Source organism: Corythoichthys intestinalis, chromosome 20 (genome assembly GCF_030265065.1).
Source record: "Corythoichthys intestinalis isolate RoL2023-P3 chromosome 20, ASM3026506v1, whole genome shotgun sequence".
NCBI classification, from domain to species: domain Eukaryota; kingdom Metazoa; phylum Chordata; class Actinopteri; order Syngnathiformes; family Syngnathidae; genus Corythoichthys; species Corythoichthys intestinalis.
This window is the reverse complement of record NC_080414.1, coordinates 9,597,971-9,622,098: the sequence shown is the minus strand read 5'-3', so window position 1 is coordinate 9,622,098 and position 24,128 is coordinate 9,597,971. Positions and strand designations below refer to the sequence as shown.

Sequence of the window (24,128 nt, the reverse complement as noted above, 5' to 3'; positions counted from 1 at the left end):
ACCTTTTTAATCTCTGCAGCAATGCTGACAGCACTCCTGTAACGAGTCACATGACATTTTGGAGGGAAAATGACAAGCAGTACTCAATTTGGACATTGTACGTAGTTTCCATGGAGTGTACTCACTTTGTTGCCAGGGGTTTAGATATTAATGGCTATATTTTGAGGGGAAAATAAATTAACTCTATTATATAAGCTGCACACAGACTACTTTTCACTGTGTCAAAGTGTCATTTTTTTCAGTGTTGTCCCATGAAAAGATATACTTAAATATCTGCAGAAATGCGAGGGGTGTACTCACTTTTGTGATGCACTGTACATATATAAGAACAGATGCACATGCGTGTGCCATAGCAGAAATAGGCCAGTGCCAGTATTAATTTTAGAAATACATACACCAAGTGGTCTTTGCATTGGGGCAAAGCTGAAACTATTATTTTTCTCTATGGAGTCTTGTTATGCACTCTTTTAGGTCTCTCAAAACTCAAAGACGACATTCAAATGCAAGAGGATTCCACCATTGGACTATGTGGTCGTCCTTCTGAGTGTGTGGGGATGGAAAGCAGGTCCCTACTGTGTATCACTCTTCTATTTATAGTGAGAACAAATCCCAGATATGAGAGGAATCCTGCCACCACTTAGAAGCAGGAGGGAAGAGAGACAAGCTAGGGCGAGAGATGGGAAGCTAAGAGTCACCCCGCGTGTAAAGTCGGCCGTCGATCCAACTTTTGTGTCGTCAGCAGGTACGTCGCATTTAGTTTGTCTTGTCTGACATCACCAGCATGTCTTCTTGGTTCTTCAGGGATTGGAAATAAAGCCGCTGTAAATCATTTCAAGGTTTTTCAAAGCTATGCTCTCGTATGTCACGTCAAGGGCAGCCGAGTGAGATGGGTGTGTATTGTTGTCGCGCAAAAAAAGCACCCCCGCCCGAATAACGATAAGCTAAATAGGTCGTGGAAACTTCTAGCGTTACATGCCGCTTGGGTGAGCGCGACGGAGAAAAGAAGCGGTCTCAACATTTGGTTAAGTACACCTGCAAAATCTGAGTCTAAAATTGACGTAAGCATTTGACTTGAGAGCAAAAATTTGAGATAAGAGCTTGGACTGGTGTCAATGGTGCACGCAACTCGGTTCAGTTTGGCAGATAGTTAATATTTCTTTGAAAAAGAGGCCTCAAGTTGATTTATGAAACCTATTGGGTAACACTTTATTTGACAGTGGTGTAATAAAAACTGTCATAAGACCGTCATAATTATCTAATGACACTGTCATGAGTATTTATGAGTGCTTATAAGAGAAGTCATTAAGTGTCATCTGGAAAATTATGTTACTTTTAAATGGATGTAAAAGATGCAGACTGGACATAAATGGAATTAGAGACAAAATTTGCTGGATGGCCATAGGCGAAGTTTGACTTTTGGGGCAGGGGTGGCACAACATGTTGATCACCCCGAAACGCAGTGTTAGCAATAAAATTAATTTGCAAGAATATTGATAATAATGATTTGACAATAAGTGTTATTTTTTTCCCCATCATTCTTGAGGGGAATTCCAAATCAGGCTGCTTAGGCAATACTTTTCACCAAGATCGTCAACCATTGAATATGGTACGCCCGCCGGTGTCGTGCCAATGTAGTTACCCTCGTCAAAAATTTTATCCCCTGGGCGGAGCCATATGGAGATAGATTTGTGTCTTTACTAAAATAAATTTGAAAGTTAAAAAGAATTCATGTGAAAGCTATTTTTCTTTGATTGAAATTTTTTTGGGGATTGAACCAAGTTTTTTGATTGAAGTAATGTTGATTTGTGTTTGGGCCGCATTTTGGCTAGGATGTTTTTGTCTTTATTATTCAATCAAAAAATAAGTTGTTTAAAAAAATATTTTCCAAAAGACACATTACTTCAATCAAAAAAAGAAAAATTTCAACCATAGAAAATGTTTTTGAATGCGAAAAAATATTTGAGATTGAAAAATTTTCATTTGAACACTTAATTTTTCATTGAAACAGTTTCATTGTATTGAAGCAATTCTTTTTGTGTTTGGGCCATATTATGGGTAGGACATGAGTGTCTAAATCAGGGGTGGGCATTACGTCGATCGCGATCGACCAGTCGATCATAACGCTAAAGTGGGTAGCTCGCAGCATCAAAAAAAAAAAAAAAAAAAAAAAAAAAAAATTTTTTTTTTTAAATGTACATAGTTAATCATGTTATGTGAGCAAACATAATTTACTGTCCATTTTTTATTTATATATTTTTTAAATGTACACAGTTATTTGTGTTTTGTGAGCAACATAACCTCATATGTTGCTCACAAAGCATAATTACTGTATCTGTACATTTAAATTTTTTTCTTTTTTTTAGTTCGCCCTCCTCTCTCAAGGTAGATCGCAGGAGGTTGTCTCATTTAAAAGTAGATCTTGGAGCAAAAAACTTTGAGCACCCCTGGTCTAAATCATTCAATCCCCCCAAAAGTTGCTTCAATCAAAAAAAAATAATAATAATTCAGTCCAAGAAAAAAATCATTTGAAAAATAAAATTGCCCTACCCACATTTTTTTTTTTAATTATATGCAAAGTAAATGATCGTCTCAGGTGCTATTCACATGATTTGTTCGAAAAATAATTTTGACCAATTATAAAAAAATATATTTTTTTTTTCATTTTATTCATTTTTGTTGCAGTTTTATTGCTTTACAACTTTAACATATATATATATAAAGTATATATATGAAAGTCAATTTCCTGCAGTGACACTTTTCGGCCACCAGGGGAGGGGCTGGGCCCCCCTTAAAAACCGCTTATGGACACTTAATGACATCCGTCATAAGTATTCATTAATGCTCAATTAATGAATGAAAGTTACCTCCTTTTGTCTAAGTATTGGCAAATCTAACAGGAAGCACTAAGTTCAAACTCGCTCGCCCTTTCGCAGCTGCAACAACTTGCAGCTTTTACTCTTTGGGGAAGACTTTCCACAAGATTTGCATCTGTGCTTGTATTGTTTCGCACAAAACTCATCCAAGCATGAGTTTTTTTGGCTTTTGCTTTGTGCACTGGGAACACAAAAGGAAACGGGATGAAAAGTTCCCACAATGTTGAAAGCACATGCGTGCCAAAATGGATTAACTCATTAGTTGCGAAAGATCTCCAATCCCAGTCAAAATGGTATTTCATATCTACCCGCCCTCAATGGCAGTGAATGAGTTAGATGTCTGCTCCTCACAGATATTTGTATATAATTATGATTAAATGTATAAATGAATATCATTTTTTATAAAAGCTATATTAATACAATTAAAATGAATACAAACACTTCAGGAGAGTTGTCTAATATTATCTGCTGATAAAAGCATTTTAAAATGATATCAGATAATATCGACCCGTGCCGATTAGCGGTTCGAAGGTAAAACGTTTCAAAACTGCAAAAATTTTCCGTCATACCGTCCCTACGGTATTAGCTATTTTTTTATGTCCCAAAATTGCAGGGAGAAATCCCTCGCTTGCACCTATAAGGCTCAACCCTCCCCCACCAGTTTTTGCTTAGTGTCAATGAGTAAGCTGTGCTACATGATGGCTGGAGGAGGTAAAACTCCATCGTAGAAAACAAAATCACTGGTATGGGAATACTTCTGCTACAGAAGAGTTACAGATGAGGAGGAGGGCCAACCGACATGAAAAACATGTTTGTGGAAGGTGGCTGCCGAGGAGGCAATGCCTCCAATATGATTTCGCATTTATACAAATTTAAAAGTTAGTAAACACTGTCATGAACGTTACCCACCAGCTACGAGAGTCAACTCCAGCATGTTTGTGGTCAGCAACCCAAAATGTTGAAAGAGCTATACTGGATAAAAAAAAAACAAAAAACAAATATGTCTGGAACCTCAAAAAATAAGCCTTCATTATAAGCCTTATATAAGCCTTGTAATGAAGGCAACACATCCTGTATTTATCTATATTAGCCTAGTATCAAAATGACTAAGTTAGCTAAAAATACATAATGAGCCTTCATAATTACCTTAATTTCCATACTACAAGGTGCACCTGAAAGCCTTCACCAAAAACTGACAGTGCGCCTTATAATCCGATGTGCCTTATACATCTGGATCAGTATTGGTTAATCATGACATTACATTCCATTTAGCTCAGCTCCATCTTGTGGGTGTATAACGCAACCCCAACCACTACTCCTACTCCTACTACTACTGTGACTTATAATGCAATGCGCCCTATGGATGAAAACGGTTTTAAAATAGGCCATTCATTGAAGGTGCACCTTAAACTCTGATGCACCTTATACTGTGGAAAATACAGTAAATTTGTATTTTCTCTGCTGTTTTTCATTACAATATTAACAAATTAGAAGAAAGTTTGTGTCATGTTTGCCCTATTACAGAAACCATATCAAAACTAAAAATATATTTTCCTCCCCCATCTTTTGCCATTTTCAAACATTTTTGAAAAGGCTCTAGTGAGCCACTAGGGCATCGCTAAAGAGCCGCATGCGGCCCTCGAGCCGTGGGTTGCTGACCCCCCGGTCTAGCGGTGGTAAAACGTGTTTTTTTTTCTGACAACTGTCTGTGTTGAGAAAGAGTGTGTGTATAGTGTAAACATAATACGAGTCATACACATGCTTTTTATAGAAAATAATCCAATTATTTTGTTCTGATGATAATAATGTTGGGCTCTGGCTGTGTGTGGCAGCTCACCTAAAGGTTTTAATTTATTTTAATTTTATTTAGAATATTTGGTTTTTTGTCATTTTTTGACTTTATTTTAACTTGTACTTATGTTCCAATTTGCTAATATGTTTTGAAAAATTAAAATCTTGTTGAATTGAATTTTAATTTTTTTTTTTTAACCCACATATCTCAAAGTAACACATTTTTTATAGCTGTAATTGCAATACCATGATCCTGTGAAACCATGATATTTTGGCTTAAGGTTATCATACCGTCAGAATCTCATACCGGCACGTGCCTAATCGACATCACCTTTTAATTATCGGTTTTAGGCCAATGTGCATGCTGCCTTTAAAGTGAATGTAGAAGCCTTCTACCTTTGCGCAAGGGCTGGTCACAGCTTAGAACAGCAGTTATGCTTATTGACCATTAGATGTCTCCAAACTAAGATGATTGAGATTTGTTACGTGAGCAGATCATTTGACCAGGGCATCAAAATACAATTAGCCATAGTTTGTTAAGCCCACGATCGCAGTAATCGGTATCGGATTTTTGGAGTTGGACAATATCGGCATATCGGTTACTGGTTAAAAAGTCATTCTCGGAAAACTCTACTTTAAAGTACTGTAATTTTCGGACTAGAAGCTGCTTTTTTCCCTCATTTTGAATTCTGCGGCTAATAGTCCAGTGCGGCTTATTTGTTTATTTATAGGTAACACTTTATTTGACAGCCGCGTCATAAGACAGCCACAAGACCGTCATAATTGTGACATGACACTATCATGGGCATTAGTGAAAGCTTATGACAGATGTCATTAAGTATCACCCGGCAAATTACGTCACTAACTCAATTTATGCCCAGTTTGGATCTTTTAAATCTATTAAAAAGCGAGATATTTTGCCGGATGACACAAAATGACATCTTTCATAAGCATTCATTAATGCTCAGGGCACTGTCATGCCATAATTAGGATGGTCTTATGACAGTTTTATGGCATCACTGTCAAATAAAGTGTTACCAAATACCAGAGCTAGCAATTAATGAAACGACTGGAAGAGTAAATAAAGAAATAATAAGCATAGAAAGTGAATTTTGATTGTTATTTACACCTGTAGCGCTGCAATGCATGCTAGGAGGCATGTTGGACGACAACAGTTGACAGCAGAGGTTGACTGTCTCCTCGGAGGTAGCAGTGATGGTCAAATGAAGCTTTGCAGCCAATTGGTTCAAAGCTTCATGGTGGTTCATTTGGTCCTTTGACAGTCGTATGATGCCGCTGTCAAATAAATTGTTCCCGGTTAATATATTTTGGATAAATAATCCCGAAATACAATGACGACAGTTGCGGCTTATAGTCCAGTGGGGCTTATCTATGAACAAATGGCATTTTCATGTCAAATTTATAGTCCGAAAATTACGGAATTTTTTTTTTTCATAGTATTTAACCCATTGGCTGCCACTGACGGGGATAAATGTCCAATTCATTTAAACTGGGAGGACTGCCTTATGTTTTTATGATATTGACTGCGATAGACGTCCAATCCATTTTGACTAGGAGGGGGGCGAATGAACGTTCTTTCGCCCCCTCCCAGTCAAAATGGATTGGATGTATCGCCGTCAATGTATTAAAAATGACCACTTAGGGTCAACTTAATGCACCACATACTGCTCCCTCCCAAATTTTGTCTCTTTCATGGTGGCGCGACCCACTCATGAATGATGCAGACTCTAGTTCCTCTGTACCTGGCGCCCTGTGCGGCACGTTGCCAGGCAACTGAAATGCTATCCCGGGACGGAGAAAGCCCGCGGAAGCGCACTTAGGTCAACTTCTGTGTTCTCCTTGTGTTGCTTTCAGGTCAGTGGAGAATATGTCCAAACCGTCGTCCAACGTTAAGGCCCTGCAGGTAAACAAATTGAATTTCTGGAGTGCGTGTTTATATGTACAGCGGATGTTCTCAATAGTGTTGAACCGATAGTTTTGTGCCGATACTGATTGTGTGGTATCGGGCGAACAAGTTTTTTGGGGGGGAAAATTCATCCCTTGTTGCTAGGCAGATGTACACCTCTGAAGAGTGGCTCCCCGAAAAGCAGAGTCATTTGATGCACATTTAAATCTTTAATAATTTTCCAATATCTGGCTTCTCTTCTCGCTCGTTGTGCTCGTTTACTCTTCTAACCATGAGTCGCCATCTTTTTCATCATACAACACAAATAATAATCATGATAAGAGCAAAACAAAGGCGATTTTTTTAGTGTCGTTTCACCATTTTCTTGTCCTTTTTCCAACAAAACATTTATTCTTCCACTGAAACTGTGTTAAGTCTTTGGTGGCACCTTGCGGAATGTTAGGCGATGTTTGTTAACGGCACGTGGGATTGATTGAAGCGAACATGCACCCAAGCTTCTGATTGGCTGTCCGTCAGGCTAATCTGAACATCCCGATGGGAGCTCTGCGTCCGGGGGCGGGACATCCTGTGAGGAGGAGAGAAGAGACGGGAGACACGCATGAGGTCGGATTCTAAAAAAATAGGCCCCGAAATTTAAAACCATATGTAATCTGTTTACAATGCCTCCCTAAGGCCCCCTCGCCGACGGAACAACTGAGCGACACCGCGCAATCGCCGCAAGAGGAGAAAAAGCCATTGCCGGGCGCTGTCAAGCTTCCGGGACCGGCCGTCGACCTCTCAGAGCTTCAGAACGTCAAGAGCGAGCTAAGATGGGTCACCAAAGAGTAACGCCAGGTGACGTGACGGGAGAAGTTAAAAATTTATAAAAACCAAATATATTGAAGTTGAAGTTTGGTTTCAGACTATCATGATATCAATATTGATTTGGTCATGTAATCCAAAATCATAGACTTCACTATCAGTTGATGAGACAGCTCCTACAGACACGGCTTCCCGTAGGGGGCCGGGCCAGGCAGAGCGTCGTGTTAGCTTTCGCTGTGATAAACTCAAACACACGCTGCGTTCTAACGCCGGATTTAGGTGGAAACTGGACGAAAGTTTTAGTGCATACAAGCATGCAGGTGTGTTTTAAGAGTGATTTAGTCGAGGATTCAAGGTAATCATTATATAAAATAGCACCATGCATGCACTTTGAAGCGTTGTGAAAAAAAAATGAAATTAATGGAAAAAATTAGCGTAACTTTAGCTTGAAATATTTACGTAACATGAAAGATAAAAAAAGCTAAAAAGCTTAAAAAGCTCTTTGTTTTGTGATGGCCGCCATGTTGGATTTTGTATCCATACACAATAGCATAAATTTACATTCAAATAATCAGGTAATTTTCAGCCAACTGTCTGTTTTTTGGGCAAACAAAATACTAATTTAGACATTTCTGGGTCCATTTAAAAAAAAAAAAAAAAAACGGCTTTTACATGTTTTATTTTATGTAACATTTCAATCTAAAAACAACGAGGTACAGATAGCCGGCAAGATGTGCTAAGGCAATAGTGACAATGGAAATTAAATTACCCTAAATAAGTTGTGATTGTATATAGAAGAATGCAAATTTCGCTTTTGTTGAGTAAAATTAAAATTATTCTGCATGCTTTCCTCAGGTATTAAGTTTCTGATGTGAAAATCAAGTGATTTATTAGCTGTTCAAAACATGTCCAAATTGCTCTAAATAAAAAAACATGTAAGGCGCTATTTCAGGCAAAAATATTTATGATATGTTAAATATTGCTATTGAGCCTGAAAATATAAGGGGTTATCTCTGCATTTGGTGATTTTTGTGCATGTAGCGTAAAATTGAGGAATTTTATACCCATTTTAAGTTTTTTTTATACTTATATAAAAATTATTACAGTAATCGGGATTTTATTAGGGAACGACTTTGAGTTTTTTTTTTTGTTTTTTTTTTTTAATGGGGCTTCTCATAGAGACTCATATATGCCTAAGGGAGGTGCCTGTTTTGGTTTTAAGACGTTAGTAGTTTTGAAAATATATAGGCCCCTAACGGATCACCAACAAATCAAAATATTCAAAAACAAAAATAATTTTATTGTTTTAATTAAATAATTAATTTTAAATATAAAAACACATACTGTAAATAGAATAAATGAATTTGTCAATATTCCTTCTTTGCACTTTTCCAGGGATAAAAAATCAGTTTCAAAATTCCCATCGTAATAAAAAAAATAAAATTATTAATGAAAATATTCCTTCATTAAAAATGCATAAAAAATACTGTTCTGTATCATTTCTTCGCTTTGGTCTAGAAGAAATCAGTTTCAAAATTGTTCTCATTACTTAATGAAAACCAGAAAGAAAAAAAAAAAGAAAAAAATATAAAAATTAACGAAATTTCCCCATATTAAAATACATTAAAAAAAAACTCCAACCAACAAAATTCCAGAAAAATAATCAGTTTTAAATTCACCTTATTTGCTTTTGAATTGTTTAAAACAAAACCAAAACAAAATAAAATGAGTAATTAAATGGTAAATCTACAAACCATTTTCAAGTCAAATTTGACTGGGAAAAACCTCACCTTACACAATAGAATAACATTTTCCATCCGTTTTTAATACCGATTAAATTTCAGAGTGAAACACTGACATTAATTCAACAATTTGAGCTTGTAAAGCAGGGGTCCCCAAACTACGGCCTGCGGGCCGAATACCGCCTCCACATTTGGTCTGGCCCCCTGAACTATACCAGAGAGCATTTAAAAATTTTTTTTTTCCAATAGTGTTATTTATTTCCTGGCTTTTTTCTGTGAAGAACCCAGAGAGGGTAATTTGGTTATTATCTATTTAATTAATAGTGTTATTATATTATATTATATTACATTATATTATATTATATTATATTTTTATTTTCTTTACTTTTGTTCCGTGAAGAATCCAGAAAGGGTTATTTGATTGTGCCTTTCTGAAAAACAATACATTTTTACATTTAGGCACTCCTGCAATCGTCACACTTTTTCTGTTACAAACTGACCCCGGGCCCTCATCAGAGAAGGGAAAAGTTATGTGGCCCTCACAGGAAAAATTTTGGGGACCCCTGTTGTAAAGCATCTTCGCAATGTTCTAAAATCTGTCACTAACATCTATGTCCACAAGAGGGCAATATATGTTGTACCACTGCGGTAGTGTGGGCAGGCGGTGCTGAGTCAGGTGCTATTAATACCATATAAAAGTGCGTGTCACATTGGAAGTGAGCGTTTTTGGCCCCTCTCATGCAACTAAATAAGGGCAGCGGGGTATGAGACACACCAGGCGCCCTCATAAACATGTTGTTCAATAAATCCCTCATCAAAACTCTGCATTATTCGCTTTATATTGATGTATTTTGTTGTTTTTTTGGACTGTTTTTTTTGCTCCAGGTAACAAGGAAGGACAAGTCACTTGCTGGTTACCATGACAAAAAGAAAACTCTGCTTTTGTAGTTTTTTTTTTGCTCCTAAAAATCAAACATAAATCAAACAAGGAGAAACAACGAAGACGTGATGAAACTGGTGGTTGAGCCTGACCGTATTTTTTTGGGTGATGAGACGTCAAGGAAGATGAACCAAAAAGACACTTTATTCTTTTTTTTTTTTTTTTTTTTTTAAACAACTAATCAGCTGTTGTCAACATTTTTAGCTCAAACTGTGTTAGGTTTTATTGTGTGTGTGTTTTTTTTGCCTTCTGCTGGGACAATAAATCACATTGATTCAATGGCAATCAAGTCGAGTTTATTTATTTAGCCCTAATTCATCAAAATACTTTGACATCAAGATATTAATTTAAATGAATGTTAATAAATCCAACAAATAATTAACACTAAATGAGTAAAATATAGCTTGTATGAGCCATAGTTATAAATGTGAAAATTTAAAAAAGTTCGGGTGCATATTTAGTTGAAAAAACACTTGGTAATTTTTCAGTTTGGTCGATTTTAGCAGCACCGGTGGACAAAAGCGGTAGTGTTTTGCCTTGAGGACCCGCGCAGCGTTTCCCATGAGGACCAGCCACATCCCAGCCACAAAGTGTCTCGGTCGCCTGCAGATGTAATAAGCTGCATTTTCTGTTTCCAGCGGCTGTGTGAAGGACCAATAGTAATAAGGTAATGAATCCAGTTGTGTCTAAACAATAGCACATTACGGTTAGCAACCGTGTGGCTACCGTCAGCGCTAGAGGAGTTCCAGAAAATCAATTATTACATGCATCGCGATTCGACACGTGACGATTTGATTACGATTCATAAAGGTTCAAAAACGCTGATTTTTCCTCATAACTTTATGGTAGCCGCTCGTAGCAGAACTAAATTCAAGACATGTCTGCCGCCCGGGCACCGTTAACGGGCACACGCACGTTATGATGGATGCTGTTACTGAGAGAGCGATTTACTCCTTTTTAAAAGACTGGAAAATAAATTTGTGCATGAGACAGGCAGGAACAGAAGCGACCCGGCGGTCGCGCTTTTGTTCATAAGTTATTTTTTAGAGCATGAGGGTAAGAGAGATAGTTCGTTGCTCCTTGTCTTGTAGATGTCCAGCAGTAGTTTTAAGGCATTTAAATTGAAAAATGTCCTGAGTGTGTTGCTAAGACCCGTGTGCATCTATAACAGGTGAGTACACGAACCCTCTTGTGCTGTTTAGCCTTTATTGTTGTTGTTTTTGAGATGTTGATGGTTAGCGCCGAGCGCTAAGCTAATTAGCTAATTTGCTAACGTGTATTTCACATACAGAACGTGTAAAACCATGATTAAGTACAGCGGCAACACTAAAAACATGCAAAATAGTACAGAAATCTGTGACAACAAAGTATATTGGTTAAAAGAAGTCTTATTTCTACAGACACTTTCTTTCCAGAAAATGTGGAATTCATTCCAACTGTGTAAATTTTATTGTTTTGTTGAGAGAAATAAGTACTCCCTTTAAAATGGTTAATGTTTTTGCACTTTCTTGAAAAAAATAAATAAAAAAGCAGGTTAAGGGCAGCTTTTTGTTGTATTGGCATGTTTCCATCGTTCCTGTTGAATCATTAGGATATTTTAGATAAGTAATGGACATAAATCTGTTTGGCTACTGTATTAACTAGTAATGTACGATGCATCGATAATCGCGATAATCGCGACAACCGCGATCGTGGTCAATTTCGTGATCATCGTTCAATAATCGAATCGAAGCACCCTGAATCGGAATCGAGTAAAAGCCGGACCAATGTATAGTCAGTATATCCTGGTTGCCTCCCTATTTTTTCCCTCCTCAGACAAAACTATTTGTCTCTTTTGTTGCTCTGCCATCTTTGCAGAATTTGCGCCAAAGCGTTCGCATCGACTTCTGTCTTTATAATGAATATGGAAAGGGGGAAGTGACATTTGCCGTAAAGCAGTCAGCACATTTGTAGTTTTTTCCCTCAAAGTTAATTAGTGCTGGTGAAAGCGATACAGAGCCCCTCAAGATATAAAAGAGGTGTCATTCAACGAGTTGTCAGTCCAAATATCACAAATTTTATGAAAATACTTTATCAAGGTTGGAAAGCTACCTACTGTGGCTATAAGCTATACAACCTTTAATTACGACGCTTAAAAAACGCATGTCTTAATTTATTAAATATCATTAAAACAGTTACAATAGTCAGCTAGTTCCAGTTACAAAGTCATTGATCTGTTTCCGAAATTTGTCCTTTGCAGGATTATGCTAACGTTAATTTGCATTGAACATTTAATTCCAATACAGTTAAACCACAAATAATTCTTAACAAATAATGCATAAAGTCAAATATATTCAAAACAATACGTAGCCGTTAAAAACAGAGCGGTTATTTGTTAATTTTTGCTAATGTTACACATAAGTACACAAAAGTTACTCTGCAGTCAACCGAATTTTTTTTTCATTTTTAGAGCTGATCCCGCTAAAACAAACGGAATAATGCAAGTACGTGATCACTGCTATGCCTCCCTGTCAAAATGAATTGGACATCCATCATCGTTAATGGCAGCCAAACTCTTCTAAGCACCCTTGCTATCATCACTTCACATGCCCCCCTCCAAACAAATATAGCGAGACACGAAGCAATGCAGAACAGCTGTATCTAAGTTTAGCCTGCATCAGGTCAGGGTGCGATGATAACATCCACACGGGACGATTTGACTTTGTGGCAACGAATGAAACGTGATGCAAAGAGTCGTGATGAAACAACACGCACGATTACAACGTGGGCAGCAGCGCGCATACGCCTGCTATTCTAAGACAATAATCATAAATCACAGCCAAATGTAAACACCGGAGATGGCTGGAGGGCTGGTGAGAGTGCCGTCTCACCAATTTGTGGTGGACAGTAGCTTTCAGGGCCCCCTCATTAATCAAAACGCCCATAAACACACTGAAACTCGATAAAAGGACTCCATTGCCGCACCAAAATAAGCGCAGTAGATCACTTAGCGTCTCTTTAGACCTTGTCTTGTCACTGTCAATGTTGCTAGCATGTTTGACCTGTGTTTGAGCCAACCGTGTTTCTATTCTTGTCACCATGGAGATCAGAGTCCAGATAGTGTAGGTGCCTTGGCCGCGGCGCCCTTGGACTCAGACGGCCAGCTGTATTTACCAATGAGTTCATCCACTGGGATAGACACTAAACCCTGCCAGGCGGCATGTGTGTGCGCGGTATTTGGGCGATACTCCCAGCACGGGTGTAAACCAAAGGGCAGCGGACATAAAGTGAAGGATCACATTCAGGAGGTCAGACGGACGAGAGGTTCTGTTTTCAGACGGTTGTCGCGATTCTGAAGAGGACAGTAAGACCGTTCAGTCGTCACGGATGGATAGCTACTCCATCCTGTACAGCTCGTCTCAGCGGACGGAGCTGCTAGCCCGATTCCAGCGCCTGCGCTCGGCCGGGAGGATGTGCGATGTGGTGCTGGAGACGCAGGGCGCCTCGTTCCCGTGCCACCGGGCTCTCCTGGCCAGCTCCAGCGATTATTTTTGGGCCCTGTTCGGAGAGGCAGCGGCGGAGAGATTAGCGCTACGCGTCAAACTACCGGCGCTAACGCCTGTGGGGTTGGATGTCATTTTGGATTTCCTGTACTCGGGGTGGCTAAAGGTGTCAGACAGTACACTTCCGGATGTGTTGGAGGCAGCGAGGTACCTCCAAGTGGAGACGGCAGTTTCCATATGTGAAAGATACATCATGGATGAGCTCAGTGCAGAGAATTGCTGCGTCTACGCTAACTTAGCAGAGCACCATGTGCTACCTAATGTGTTGGAAGCGGCTGAAGACACCGTTGCCGCGGAGATGGCGACTCTCTTGCAAGAAAGACGGGAGGATCTATTGAACTTGAACGTCCAATCGATGATGGCAGTGTTGGAGACGGAAGAAATTCCGTCAGTCAAGGAGGTGGAGTTAGTCAAGCTAGCTCTAGATTGGTTAAGTGAGAACGGGCCCATCCCATTACTTCAGTCCAACCTACTGCTAAGCCGCCTGCGTTTCGGACTGGTCGCTCCAGTTGATCTAACGCATTTAAGCCATGGTAACAAAGCCATGGGAACACCTCTGATTAGGAGCCAGGTGACGAGGGCGCTGGAGTACCACAGAATGGGTTCGGCAAGGCCAATCAGACAAAGTAAACAGTCCAAGCTTCGGGCGACTGATCGAGTGCTACTTGTTGGTGGTAGCTCGAACCCAGATTGTCCGGAGCAGCAGGTGTTGGCGTTTAATCTGAAAAGCAGGACGTTTGCAACTCTGACTTCCTGCCTGCCGTCAAGACTGAGGAACCACTGCGTGTGCTCTTTGGGGGGCTTCCTCTTCGTGGTGGGCGGAGAGTTGGTAAGCGAGGCGGACGGTAAACCAGTTTCCGCAGAAATCTCCAACCACGTTTGGAGGTACGACCCCCGTTTCGATTGTTGGCAACAAGTGGCACCCATGCTGCAAAGAAGGACCAAGTTCACCTGCTGCGTCACCGATGACGCCATCCACGCCATCGGAGGTCAATGCGCACCGACCAACGGGGACGTGAATACCACGCTTGCTTCGGTGGAGTTTTACGACTTAGAGGCCGGGGCATGGAGGAGGGGAGCGCCCATGCCGGGACCCCTCTACGGTCACGCTAGCGCCGAGCTCGAGCAGAGCATCTATGTGTCGGGAGGTCTCTCGGATGACCCTGGAACCGACTTGATCCCGGGCCAGACCCAGAGTAGAAAGGAAGTTCTGTGCTGGGACCAGAAGGGAAGACTCTGGAGGAAAGTGGCACCCATGTCCATTGGCAGGTTCGGACACCGAATGACTAGTGTCCGCGGCTACATCTACGCCCTCCTAGGGATGTACGAGCCCTTCTCCGATATCGAGCGCTATGACCCAGTAGCTGATCACTGGACACGTCTACGGCCGCTGCTCGTCGCATCGTTCGGCTACGGGATTGCGGCAACACCAACCGGGAGCATCCTGGTTTTCGGTGGCAGAAAGTGGAGCGACAGCCGAGAAGTGGCTCTAAAGAGCGTTTTGGAGTACGAACCCAAGAAAGACCAGTGGAGGGAGATCTGTCACTTACCGAGGCCTCTCACGGGAACCGAGTGCACTTTACTGCCAGTGCCTGACTAACTCATCACAGATGGCGCTTTGTTGTACTTTCTTATGCTAATCTTAGGGGCTGGCTAGTGGAACTAAGCTAATTAATCCCGTTTGTAAAATCAGATCCAAGCATGGCTGACACAGAGTACTCACATTTCACCAATTGGGCTAGTGTGGGGTATGTTAAGTGAGATTTTTCCTCCCAGATTTGCTCGAAAAACTTCGTGATTGGGATGCGAAGTTTATCCAAACACTAAACAAGACGCGACCTGAAGTCAAACAGGACAAGAAACATTAGCTAATAGGCTAACTGTTTGCAAGGTTTCTTCTACTACTTTTCTGTACTCTGCCGCTTCTTCATGGTCAGTTCTGGTACTACAACACATCTCTCACATTTTAAAAAATCAATCACGATGTTAAGAATTCGGTTTGTGTACCCTATGCAAGTCAAGAATCTCAAATTTTAGGGTTTACATATTTTTCTTTCTGTTGACAAACATCTAGAAAAGCACATTACTGCCCCCAAAGGAGCGGAGTGGAAGAATACGCACCCAAAGGATTTGATGCTAAAGTCAGGCAGTGTGAGTTGGAATTTTACAGCCAAGTTTTCAAAAATTGCAGGGCGCATTCCCAGCTTAAGCAGAACTGAGAGGCAGCTGGTATAGTTAAGGACAAGGTGAGAACATTTCGCGCGTCGTCAACGGTGAAGAAAGGTCAAGATGGAAACGCCAGCTGAATTTGTAAGCGAAGGTGTCGAAGAGAACTAACACTGCAGTGACATCTTCCAGCATTTAGCAGCAATTATTGATTAAACTTCAACGTGAAATGTATTTTTTGACTTTTACTTTCACCATGACCTCTGGCAGCTGGCTGTGGCTGCATTGATTATTTTCACCTTACATTTTTTCAGTGCCATTGACGTTGAGAAACGTCTAATAATGTGGCTCCTTTTAACCTTCAGCTGTAAATTGTGAATGAGTCGGTCACTAGTAGATGTTTGATCTGGGAGGGATGACAGCGAATGAATGTTCATTTGCTGCCATCCCTCCCAGATCTAACGGACTGGACTTCTATCTCTGTCGATGGCAGCCAAAGAATTTAATTTTTAGAATGAATATTAGCTCATTCACTGCCAACGAATCTTTACCTTGCCTAAAAAAAATTTAAAAAATCAAAACAACCAAACTTTATTGATCCAACAGACCATAAACATAAAGAATTATTCTTTTAATCATAATATAGAACTTCAACAGGAAACAATTTTGACACCCAGATAAATAACATCAGCCAAGACACTTTCGAAAATGTTTTCATCTAAACGCTTTTTAACACAAAAATGGCTCATAACTGCTAATATTTCTATTTACAACAAGGACATATTACAAATCACTACAAGCGTCATGGAAAGCGCGGGTGTCTAAATTGTGCTTGAGTGTATCGTATAAGTACAGTACTTCATTTTTAATTACATAAGTTACAGCATACATATTTCAACAAGGAAAATAAATAGTATTATACACTACTTTGCAGTTGCAGTATAAATTACTGTAATTATCACTCTTTACTGTGTGGGAATTCCATTTCATCAACATTTCAAGGTGTCAAAGTCAAGGTCCGCGGGATAGATTTGGTCCAGTGTATATTTTTGGGTGGTCCACAAAAGCAAACCGCAAGAATAGCAAAATTGCAGATTGTCATCAGTTATAAAATGATGAAATATTGCAAGCATTTTTATTATACTTATTTTTTTTCAAATGTGCATTCCTAATGAGTTTGACAGCGCTGATTTAGAGATTTTATATGCAAGCAGTACGTGAAAAATGGTCAAAACAGCCCCAGGAAGGGTACAGTGTTTTTCCACAACTCATTCCTTGACACCAAGATGCCAGAAGATGGCGCCAAAGCAATACTTAACATCCACGAAAGTCCAGTGTTTTTCCAGAAATCATTCTTTAGCACCAAGATTCCAGAAGATGGCGCCAAGTAATAATATAATATTTGGCTTTTCAGCAAATAACGGAGGATGCGGCAGTAAAAATGTGAGAATATGAACATTGCGACACAATATTCCTTTCTACAGTTGAGTTTGTTAACTCTTGAGTTTCTCAAAATGACCGCTTCCCGTTTTCAACTTGCGCCGAAATACAGACTTTCAAGTTCCGTATGACCTCAATTTTGCGATTATCAGACGTGCGTCTCGATATAAGAGTGAGTGTGGGCTAGCGAGGGCGTGGTGGGTGGCTCGGGCTCAGGTTCGGCCTCGGGTCGGTCCTCGTCGGGCGCCTGCGAGAAGAGCTCTTGATAAGCTCGCTTCCACTCCTGGAACTCTGCGGACGACAGCTGTGGGTGGGCCAAGAGCCTGTCAATCAGCGCTAGCTCCCCCTCTCTGTCCTACGCAGAAACACAACGGGGCGGAGTCACTTTAGACGTGTTTTATTTCTTTAGGGGCGGGTCTTAAAAAGGGCTCCACGTTTAAAAACGCAGACACACAGAAAGCACATAGAAAAGCTGGGTTCTTGATGCCTATTCGGACCTAAGAAGCAGAACGGGACAAAGACGGCGCCCCCGCCGGGGCACAAGAACAGCACAGATGCTGAAGCCACAAGAACAACAAGCAAAGCTGCTCCAAGTAGACGGACTGACACGGTGACAGCACTCAAGAAAAGCACAAAACAGTGCTTGTTAAACAGCGTAAAATCCACATACAATCTTCGTGAAGAGGTGAAAGCCATCCGTTTGAAAAAGAACTCCCAGTACAGCACAAATAAATCACTTGAAATTCTCATTTCGGGATGCAATTGAATTGCCCGGGAGAATAAATATGGCTGTCATAAACTGTACGTGACTAGGACGCATTTTATATGCATTCTTAATGAATGGCCACTTTGAATAAGTGAGCATAAATCATTTATAGCGTGTTTTTTTTGTTGAGCTTGTATTTATTTCAGTGTAAGGCTGCAGCTATCGATTATGTTAGTAGGTGATTAATCGATGAACTAGTTTGTTCGTATAACCGAGTAATCGGATAAGGAAAATAAAAAATTAAAACACCTGGGCTGAGCCTCAAAAGGTATATAAAAATAAATATATGAGGATTTAAGGACAACAAAAGAACAATTGGCTAACTTACATAGCAAAAGTCTGCTATCTTAAATGCTATAAAATGCAAACTTTTTTTATTACAATGCTCTTAACAAATGGTTCAAACACATATTCCCCAAAAAACGGCTAAATATACCTATAAACTAAATTAAAAATGAGTTAAAAAAACATTAGCTCAAACAAAAAGTTATGTTGGTCTTACAGGGAGCAACTGGATTCAGCCATGTGAAATGAGTTATGTCATATTCACTGTTGCCACTAGAGGGCAGTGTATGCACCCAAATCAATAAAATTAAATGCAAACACTTTCAAAACAAACCATTACAATGCCACTTTAATTAAAAGAATACTGGAAGAAGCAAAATTTAATTTGAATTTTTTTTCTAATAGAATTACTCAAGTTGATCGAGTAGTCGTTGCGGCACTATTTTAGTGTTTCGAATTAATAAGATTCATAATGTCAATTATGAAGCCATTAAAAAAAAAGTACAATTAAAGGTCATAAGAATAACAAAAGTATTTTTTAAATATACATACGGTATTTGGAGGAGTAGAGAAACTTTTTTTTTCCTTTATCTTTTTTTTTTTTAAATCAAATTGAAGTGAAAATGCACATGCAGAATATTGAAATTAGTTATATGTTAAATACATTTGTTAAATAATCTTTTTTTAAATTTTTTTTAAATGTATTGAAACGATTATCCTGTAAATTACATTTTCATTTACCATGAGACTTCCAATTAATGTCAATACATTAACCAAGAATTGATGGGGTATTATTTGAAATAAAAATATACATACATTTCAATTGGGAAATTGAGGCAGTACAAAAAGTACAACAATTATATTTTTAACTCATAACACTGAATTAAAAAAAAAGTCATTTATAATCACATTGCTTTTCTTTTTAATATTACTTTTATTTTTAAAAAGAGTTTTCTGTAACGTGTTAATTCATTATGTCATCAGTAAAATTCAAATAAAAAACTACAAAATTAAAATATTGATCATGGAAATGTATGGTGAGCGTAACTAAAGAAGGGAAAAGGCCATACTTTTCCCTTAAATGTGATTCCGTCAATGCTTTTTAAGTTATATCAAAGCGTGTTGCCTAACCTTCAACGTGGAGTTGAGGATGCGCAGCCGGTGCAGCCGATCGTTGAGCTGCGGGTCGGCGGTCCGCCGCAGGAAGGACTGCCTGAACTCAGATTGGCCTTTGGTTTCCGCCTCCCGGCCCAGCGGACTCACGCCGCCCTGCTCGCATGCACGGAACAGGTCGCCTAGCGACGCGCCCTCGCTGCCACCTGGAAGTAACAATTCGTCAATGGCGCAAAGGTTGGCGTTCTAATTGAGGAGCGTAAGTGCCGCTTACCGCCGTGCGGGCGTCGCTCCTCCCTGGCAGGCGGCGCTAGCAATGTGTGGAGGTTGCTGTCACGTGGCAACGTGTAACTGCGGGGTTTCCCGCCTTCGGTCGGCGCGGGAACCAGTCGCTGCATTGCCGCGGGCAAAGGGACACTCCTTGGAGCGGGGAGCGTGTAGACGGCGCCGGCAGACATGGGCATCGGCACAGGCGGAAAGGGCTCGACAAAGACGGCATCTTCTACAAAAATGAAAAAAAAAATCTCTCTCTGAAACCAATATTGATGTTTTTGAATTTTCAAATGTTTTTTAATACTATTTGCTGTCCCAGTCCGAACGGATAGGACATCGATCGCCGTCAATGGCAGCCAGTGAGGTACGTGAGAATTTTTGGTTACCGAGCGGTCCTGTCTGCAAGTAGTGCAGCCCGGCTTCCGTCAGCGGCGTCTCGATCAAGTCCTGCCACGAGCGTCTCTGTGACGACGACGAGCGTCCCGGCGAGCCAGTCTCGCTGCTGCCCCCTGCTGGACTGGAGCGGTACTAGGGGGGTCGAGTGAGTTCAAGTGTAAACTTGTGGCGTTGTAACGAAATGAGTCTTGACAGCAGCAGAGCTAAAAATGTCAACTTTTTCCCTCGGGCCGCCGATGCAGCAAAGGTTGTTAACATTATTTACAAAGGAAGTGAAATCTCTGTATATGAAAGGAATGAGGGCGAATTAATGGGATTATTGCAAATTCTGACAAATCTATTTATGTGTCAAAGCATTAAATAGAGAACCACAAGTGCCAAAATTCAATAAATAATCAGTGAAGATAGAAAATGGAAATAAATAAATGTTGAAATGAATAAATCCCAATCGAATTAAATACATACATACACATAAATAAATACAACAAAATAAATGACAAACCTCCACTGGGTCACATCGGAACGCCACGTCACTGCTGTTGCTGCCGCCCGGCCTCCTGCCACTGTGCACGGTGCCGCCCCCCACGGGGCACGGGTGGTACTGCGGCTCAGCGGCAGAGGGTTCGCCGCAAAGGAAGTCTTCCTGGGACGAGCGGGATCGCGACGTCTCGGTGGAAGACAGTCGCGTCGTTCGGCCTTCGGTGTAAGTGCTCATCTAAGAAAGATTTTTTTTTTGTCAGTGTCTTTTTCTTTTCTTCACAATAAACAAACTTGTGGGCTTTTTCCTCACCGACGGGGGGCGCGGGTACGTATCGTATGGGGGTGGGGGGCTGTCCTGTTTGGGGCTTGATGGAGCCTCGTCCTCGTGTTCGCTCTCACTCCAGTAATCTGGAAGGAATGCCAAGGAAATCAATAAATGTCACAGCTTGTCACTTTAAATGAGTTTATCACTAGTAGACGTCCAATCCATTCGAAGTGTCCTCCCACTTCGAATGGATTGGACGCTTAATGCCGTTACTGGCAGTGAATGACTTAAAATGCGATATTTCATGTTAAATTACGACAAATTCTAGGCTAAAATGCGGCAAATTTCACAAAAAAGCGTGAACATTTTTCAGCAAATTAGACATCTATCGCCGTCAATGGCAGCTAAGAAGTTAACATGCTTCTGATTGTCAACTCACCTTGCTCTTGGCGAATCCTTTCCCGCTCTGCGTAGCCCACGGCAGCCATGTTGAGTCGACTCAGCCATCTGACAAGTCAGAAAAAGGGCGTTTAAAAGTAGGGCTGCAGCTATGGATTATTTTAGTAGTAGATTAATCGCTGAACTAGTTAGTTCGATTAACCGGATAAGGAACATAAAAAATTAAAATGCCTGAGCAGAGCCTCAAATGGTTTAAAAAAGTAAATAAATGAGGATCTAAGTACCGTATTGGTCCGAATATAAGACGGTGTTTTTTGCATTGAAATAGGACTGAAAAAGTGGGTGTCGTCTTATATTCACGGTCTAGACATTATACCCATTCACGACGCTAGATGGCGACAGATATCATTGAAGCGATCTTCTGTCATGACAGATCTCAGCGACTCTCAAGTTTAACCAGTTTGCATTATTTCATTGCAATGTTTTTCCTTATCCAGATTGGTTTCAAGACTAGTTACAGTTAGACTTCACTTTGATGGTTAAAGCAGTTACTGCAATTTTGTTGTTTTATCACAATAGATTGGTTTATTGACATTTCAAAAACCAGAAGCCAGTCATTTACAAATGTGATTGCACTTTAGTTTACAGATCTAAATGTTCAGATATTAACATTTGAATGAGGCAAAATAACATGCTTTTTCTCTCAAATATATTGTTATAATCATTTGTTTCTGATGTACTGTAATTATTTTCTGTATAAAAATTAATTTGGTGTTCAAAAAGTCTTTTTTCAAACTTGAGTTTTGAAAAAGATGGGGTTGTCTTACAATCAGGGCCGTCTTATATTCGGGCCAATGCGGTACAACAAAAGCCCAATTGGCTAACTTACATAGCACAAGTCTGCTAGCTTAAATGCTATAAAATGATTAAAAAAAATCTTTTTTTGCAATATTCTTAACAAATGGTTCAACCCCCCCCCCCCAAAAAAAAGTAGCCTATAATATACCTATGCACTAAATTACAAATGCATTAAAAAAGCATTAGCTCATACAAAAACTTAGCTTATGTTGGTTTTAGCAGGGAGCAGCTGGATTCAGCCATGTGAAATGAGTTGTGTCATATTCCCTAAAACCACTGGAGGGCAGTGTATCCCTCCTAAATCAATTAAACTAAATGCAAACACTTCGAAAACAAACCATTAAAACGGCATTTTAATTAAACGAATACTCGAAGCAGCACTATTTAAAATAAACAAAAAAAATATATATGGCGGAAAACACTCAGGTGACTTGAAGTTCCGCTCTGAGACCCCCAATTTAGCGAACTTTCAAAATTGTCCGATATGCATGTGTGATACATTATTGGAAAGCTTAAAATCTCAATTTTCTGGGGGAAGAAAAATTTTGAGCAGGTGGGCATTTAAAAAAAAATATTTTTTTTAAACAGCAAAACCCTATCTGGAGGTGAGAGCATGCGAGAACAGAATTACAGACACCATGACTTTAACCTGATATTATCGCGTACCTACTTTGTTTCGATCCAAAAACTTCATGTAGCATGTATCACTGAGTGTCAAGACACAGCTGTGAATCGCCACAGCTGGATTTTTGGGGGGATTTTATGTGTGAAACATGGTCATACAACAACGGTCGTGATGCAGAAATCGCAGACATCAAGGAGTTCTTTTTCATATATTTACCCTTTTAAACGTTTTTTTTCCAACTTGTTTTTTGTTTGGATCAATTATTTATCATCTAACATATCGGAGAAAATGCGACAGTAACAAAAAAAAAATACAATTAAGTGATATTTATGAGGTAGATATCCGTGACTTTTTTACAGGCGCCATTTTTTTCATTGTGACATAATTTGTTTAAAATATGTGAGCGAATAATTTTTTAAAGTCGTTTTTTTTTTTTAAACGAAATATGAAACATCAATGAATGATTCTAAGCTAAAAACGACAGACATTTTGAATAATATAATTAATTACCTTTGTTTTATGGCTAGTTTGAAACAAAAGCAGTTGTGCGACGTTTGTAAACGGGGGTTTTCAAGGTAAAACGGACAAATTAAAAATAATTCGGGGGCTTAATGTGCCATGAATCTGCTATGGTAGCATATAGACATATTGTTCTATCAAACACAACAGTTGTTTTAGCTTAAAATACAGAGTTTCTTTTAAAGAGGAGTGCAAGAGCAGAAATTCCTTCTTCAGTTTTGTCTGTGTTTTCCGCCATATCCATTACGACATGATATGAAACATACCTGTTCATGTCATCTACGCCGTCCGCCGCAAAAAAGAAGCTCTTGACTTTTGGGTGGCACGCTTTGAAAGCACTGGAGAGCACAAACATTCCCGCAATGAGACACCGTAAATGAATTCTGTAAATCGCCTTTAATTTTTTACTTACAACTTTTTTCGGCATTCGCTGGCACGGTCGATTTTAAATTCTGGAAGACTGACGAAGCCCTCTGCTTTTTCGTCCTGCGCCCAAGAGATTAATCAGTTCTCAAAACAGCTATAGTGGCAACCCTAACACACACACTCGACTCCACCTAAAACACTTGCCGCGGACATTTCAGGACAAGTCCCAAGTGTACCATTTGCGCACAAGGTTTGTCTACAGTGCCCCGGAGCGCTTTTTAAACAACCCGCTCTACTTCCGTTAGTTGCTGTAAAAAAGCCCCTTGGTGATCGTACCTCTTCGTTGATGTACCAGTAAAGGCAGTTGTCCTTCAGGACGAACCAGTACTTCTTCCATTTATGAGAAAAGTAACCCTTGGCATCTCTTTTGCGCCACAGCCAGCCTTCGCAATCACCTCGACCCAGTGCCTTGCAGGAAACTCGACGGCGACTCAGACCTGCTAAACTTCGTCCTGGAATGACACAATTTTCACGTTTAAATACAGTATATTGGAAATATCC

At 39.9% G+C, this 24,128-nt stretch overlaps 3 protein-coding genes across 5 annotated transcripts in view; 2 read left to right on the top strand and 1 right to left on the bottom strand.

The window, feature by feature from the left end:
• The first annotated feature begins 627 nt into the window (after positions 1-627).
• smpx (small muscle protein X-linked) lies at positions 628-12,488 on the top strand. Of its 2 annotated transcripts, XM_057823999.1 has the most exons (5): positions 628-742; positions 6,540-6,588; positions 7,108-7,194; positions 7,264-7,425; positions 10,020-12,488. In XM_057823999.1, the coding sequence occupies exons 2-4, from the start codon at positions 6,553-6,555 to the stop codon at positions 7,417-7,419; spliced, it is 279 nt and encodes a 92-aa protein (XP_057679982.1). In that variant the 5' UTR covers positions 628-742; positions 6,540-6,552; the 3' UTR covers positions 7,420-7,425; positions 10,020-12,488. The 2 variants fall into 2 exon arrangements, with proteins under 2 accessions (XP_057679982.1, XP_057679984.1); XM_057824001.1 differs by lacking the exon at positions 10,020-12,488 and having other exon boundaries at positions 7,264-7,430.
• The window catches only part of cnksr2a (connector enhancer of kinase suppressor of Ras 2a), a 60,984-nt gene continuing 43,480 nt past the window's right edge, over positions 6,625-24,128 (bottom strand). The window contains exons 15-24 of one of the 2 annotated variants that reach the window (XM_057823992.1): positions 23,904-24,079; positions 23,614-23,687; positions 23,468-23,539; positions 21,240-21,307; positions 20,846-20,943; positions 20,558-20,770; positions 20,046-20,187; positions 19,661-19,888; positions 19,405-19,592; positions 6,625-7,156 (exon numbers count right to left, since the gene is read on the bottom strand). In XM_057823992.1, coding sequence (XP_057679975.1) covers positions 7,109-7,156; positions 19,405-19,592; positions 19,661-19,888; positions 20,046-20,187; positions 20,558-20,770; positions 20,846-20,943; positions 21,240-21,307; positions 23,468-23,539; positions 23,614-23,687; positions 23,904-24,079 — 1,307 coding nt within the window. In that variant the 3' untranslated portion in view covers positions 6,625-7,108. Of the gene's footprint in view, positions 7,157-16,356; positions 17,578-19,404; positions 19,593-19,660; positions 19,889-20,045; positions 20,188-20,557; positions 20,771-20,845; positions 20,944-21,239; positions 21,308-23,467; positions 23,540-23,613; positions 23,688-23,903; positions 24,080-24,128 lie in introns of those variants that run through there. The other variant, XM_057823990.1, reaches the window with a different exon arrangement.
• LOC130908515 (kelch-like protein 34) lies at positions 13,179-16,094 on the top strand. The gene has a single exon (XM_057823998.1). The coding sequence runs from the start codon at positions 13,441-13,443 to the stop codon at positions 15,214-15,216; it is 1,776 nt and encodes a 591-aa protein (XP_057679981.1). The 5' UTR covers positions 13,179-13,440; the 3' UTR covers positions 15,217-16,094.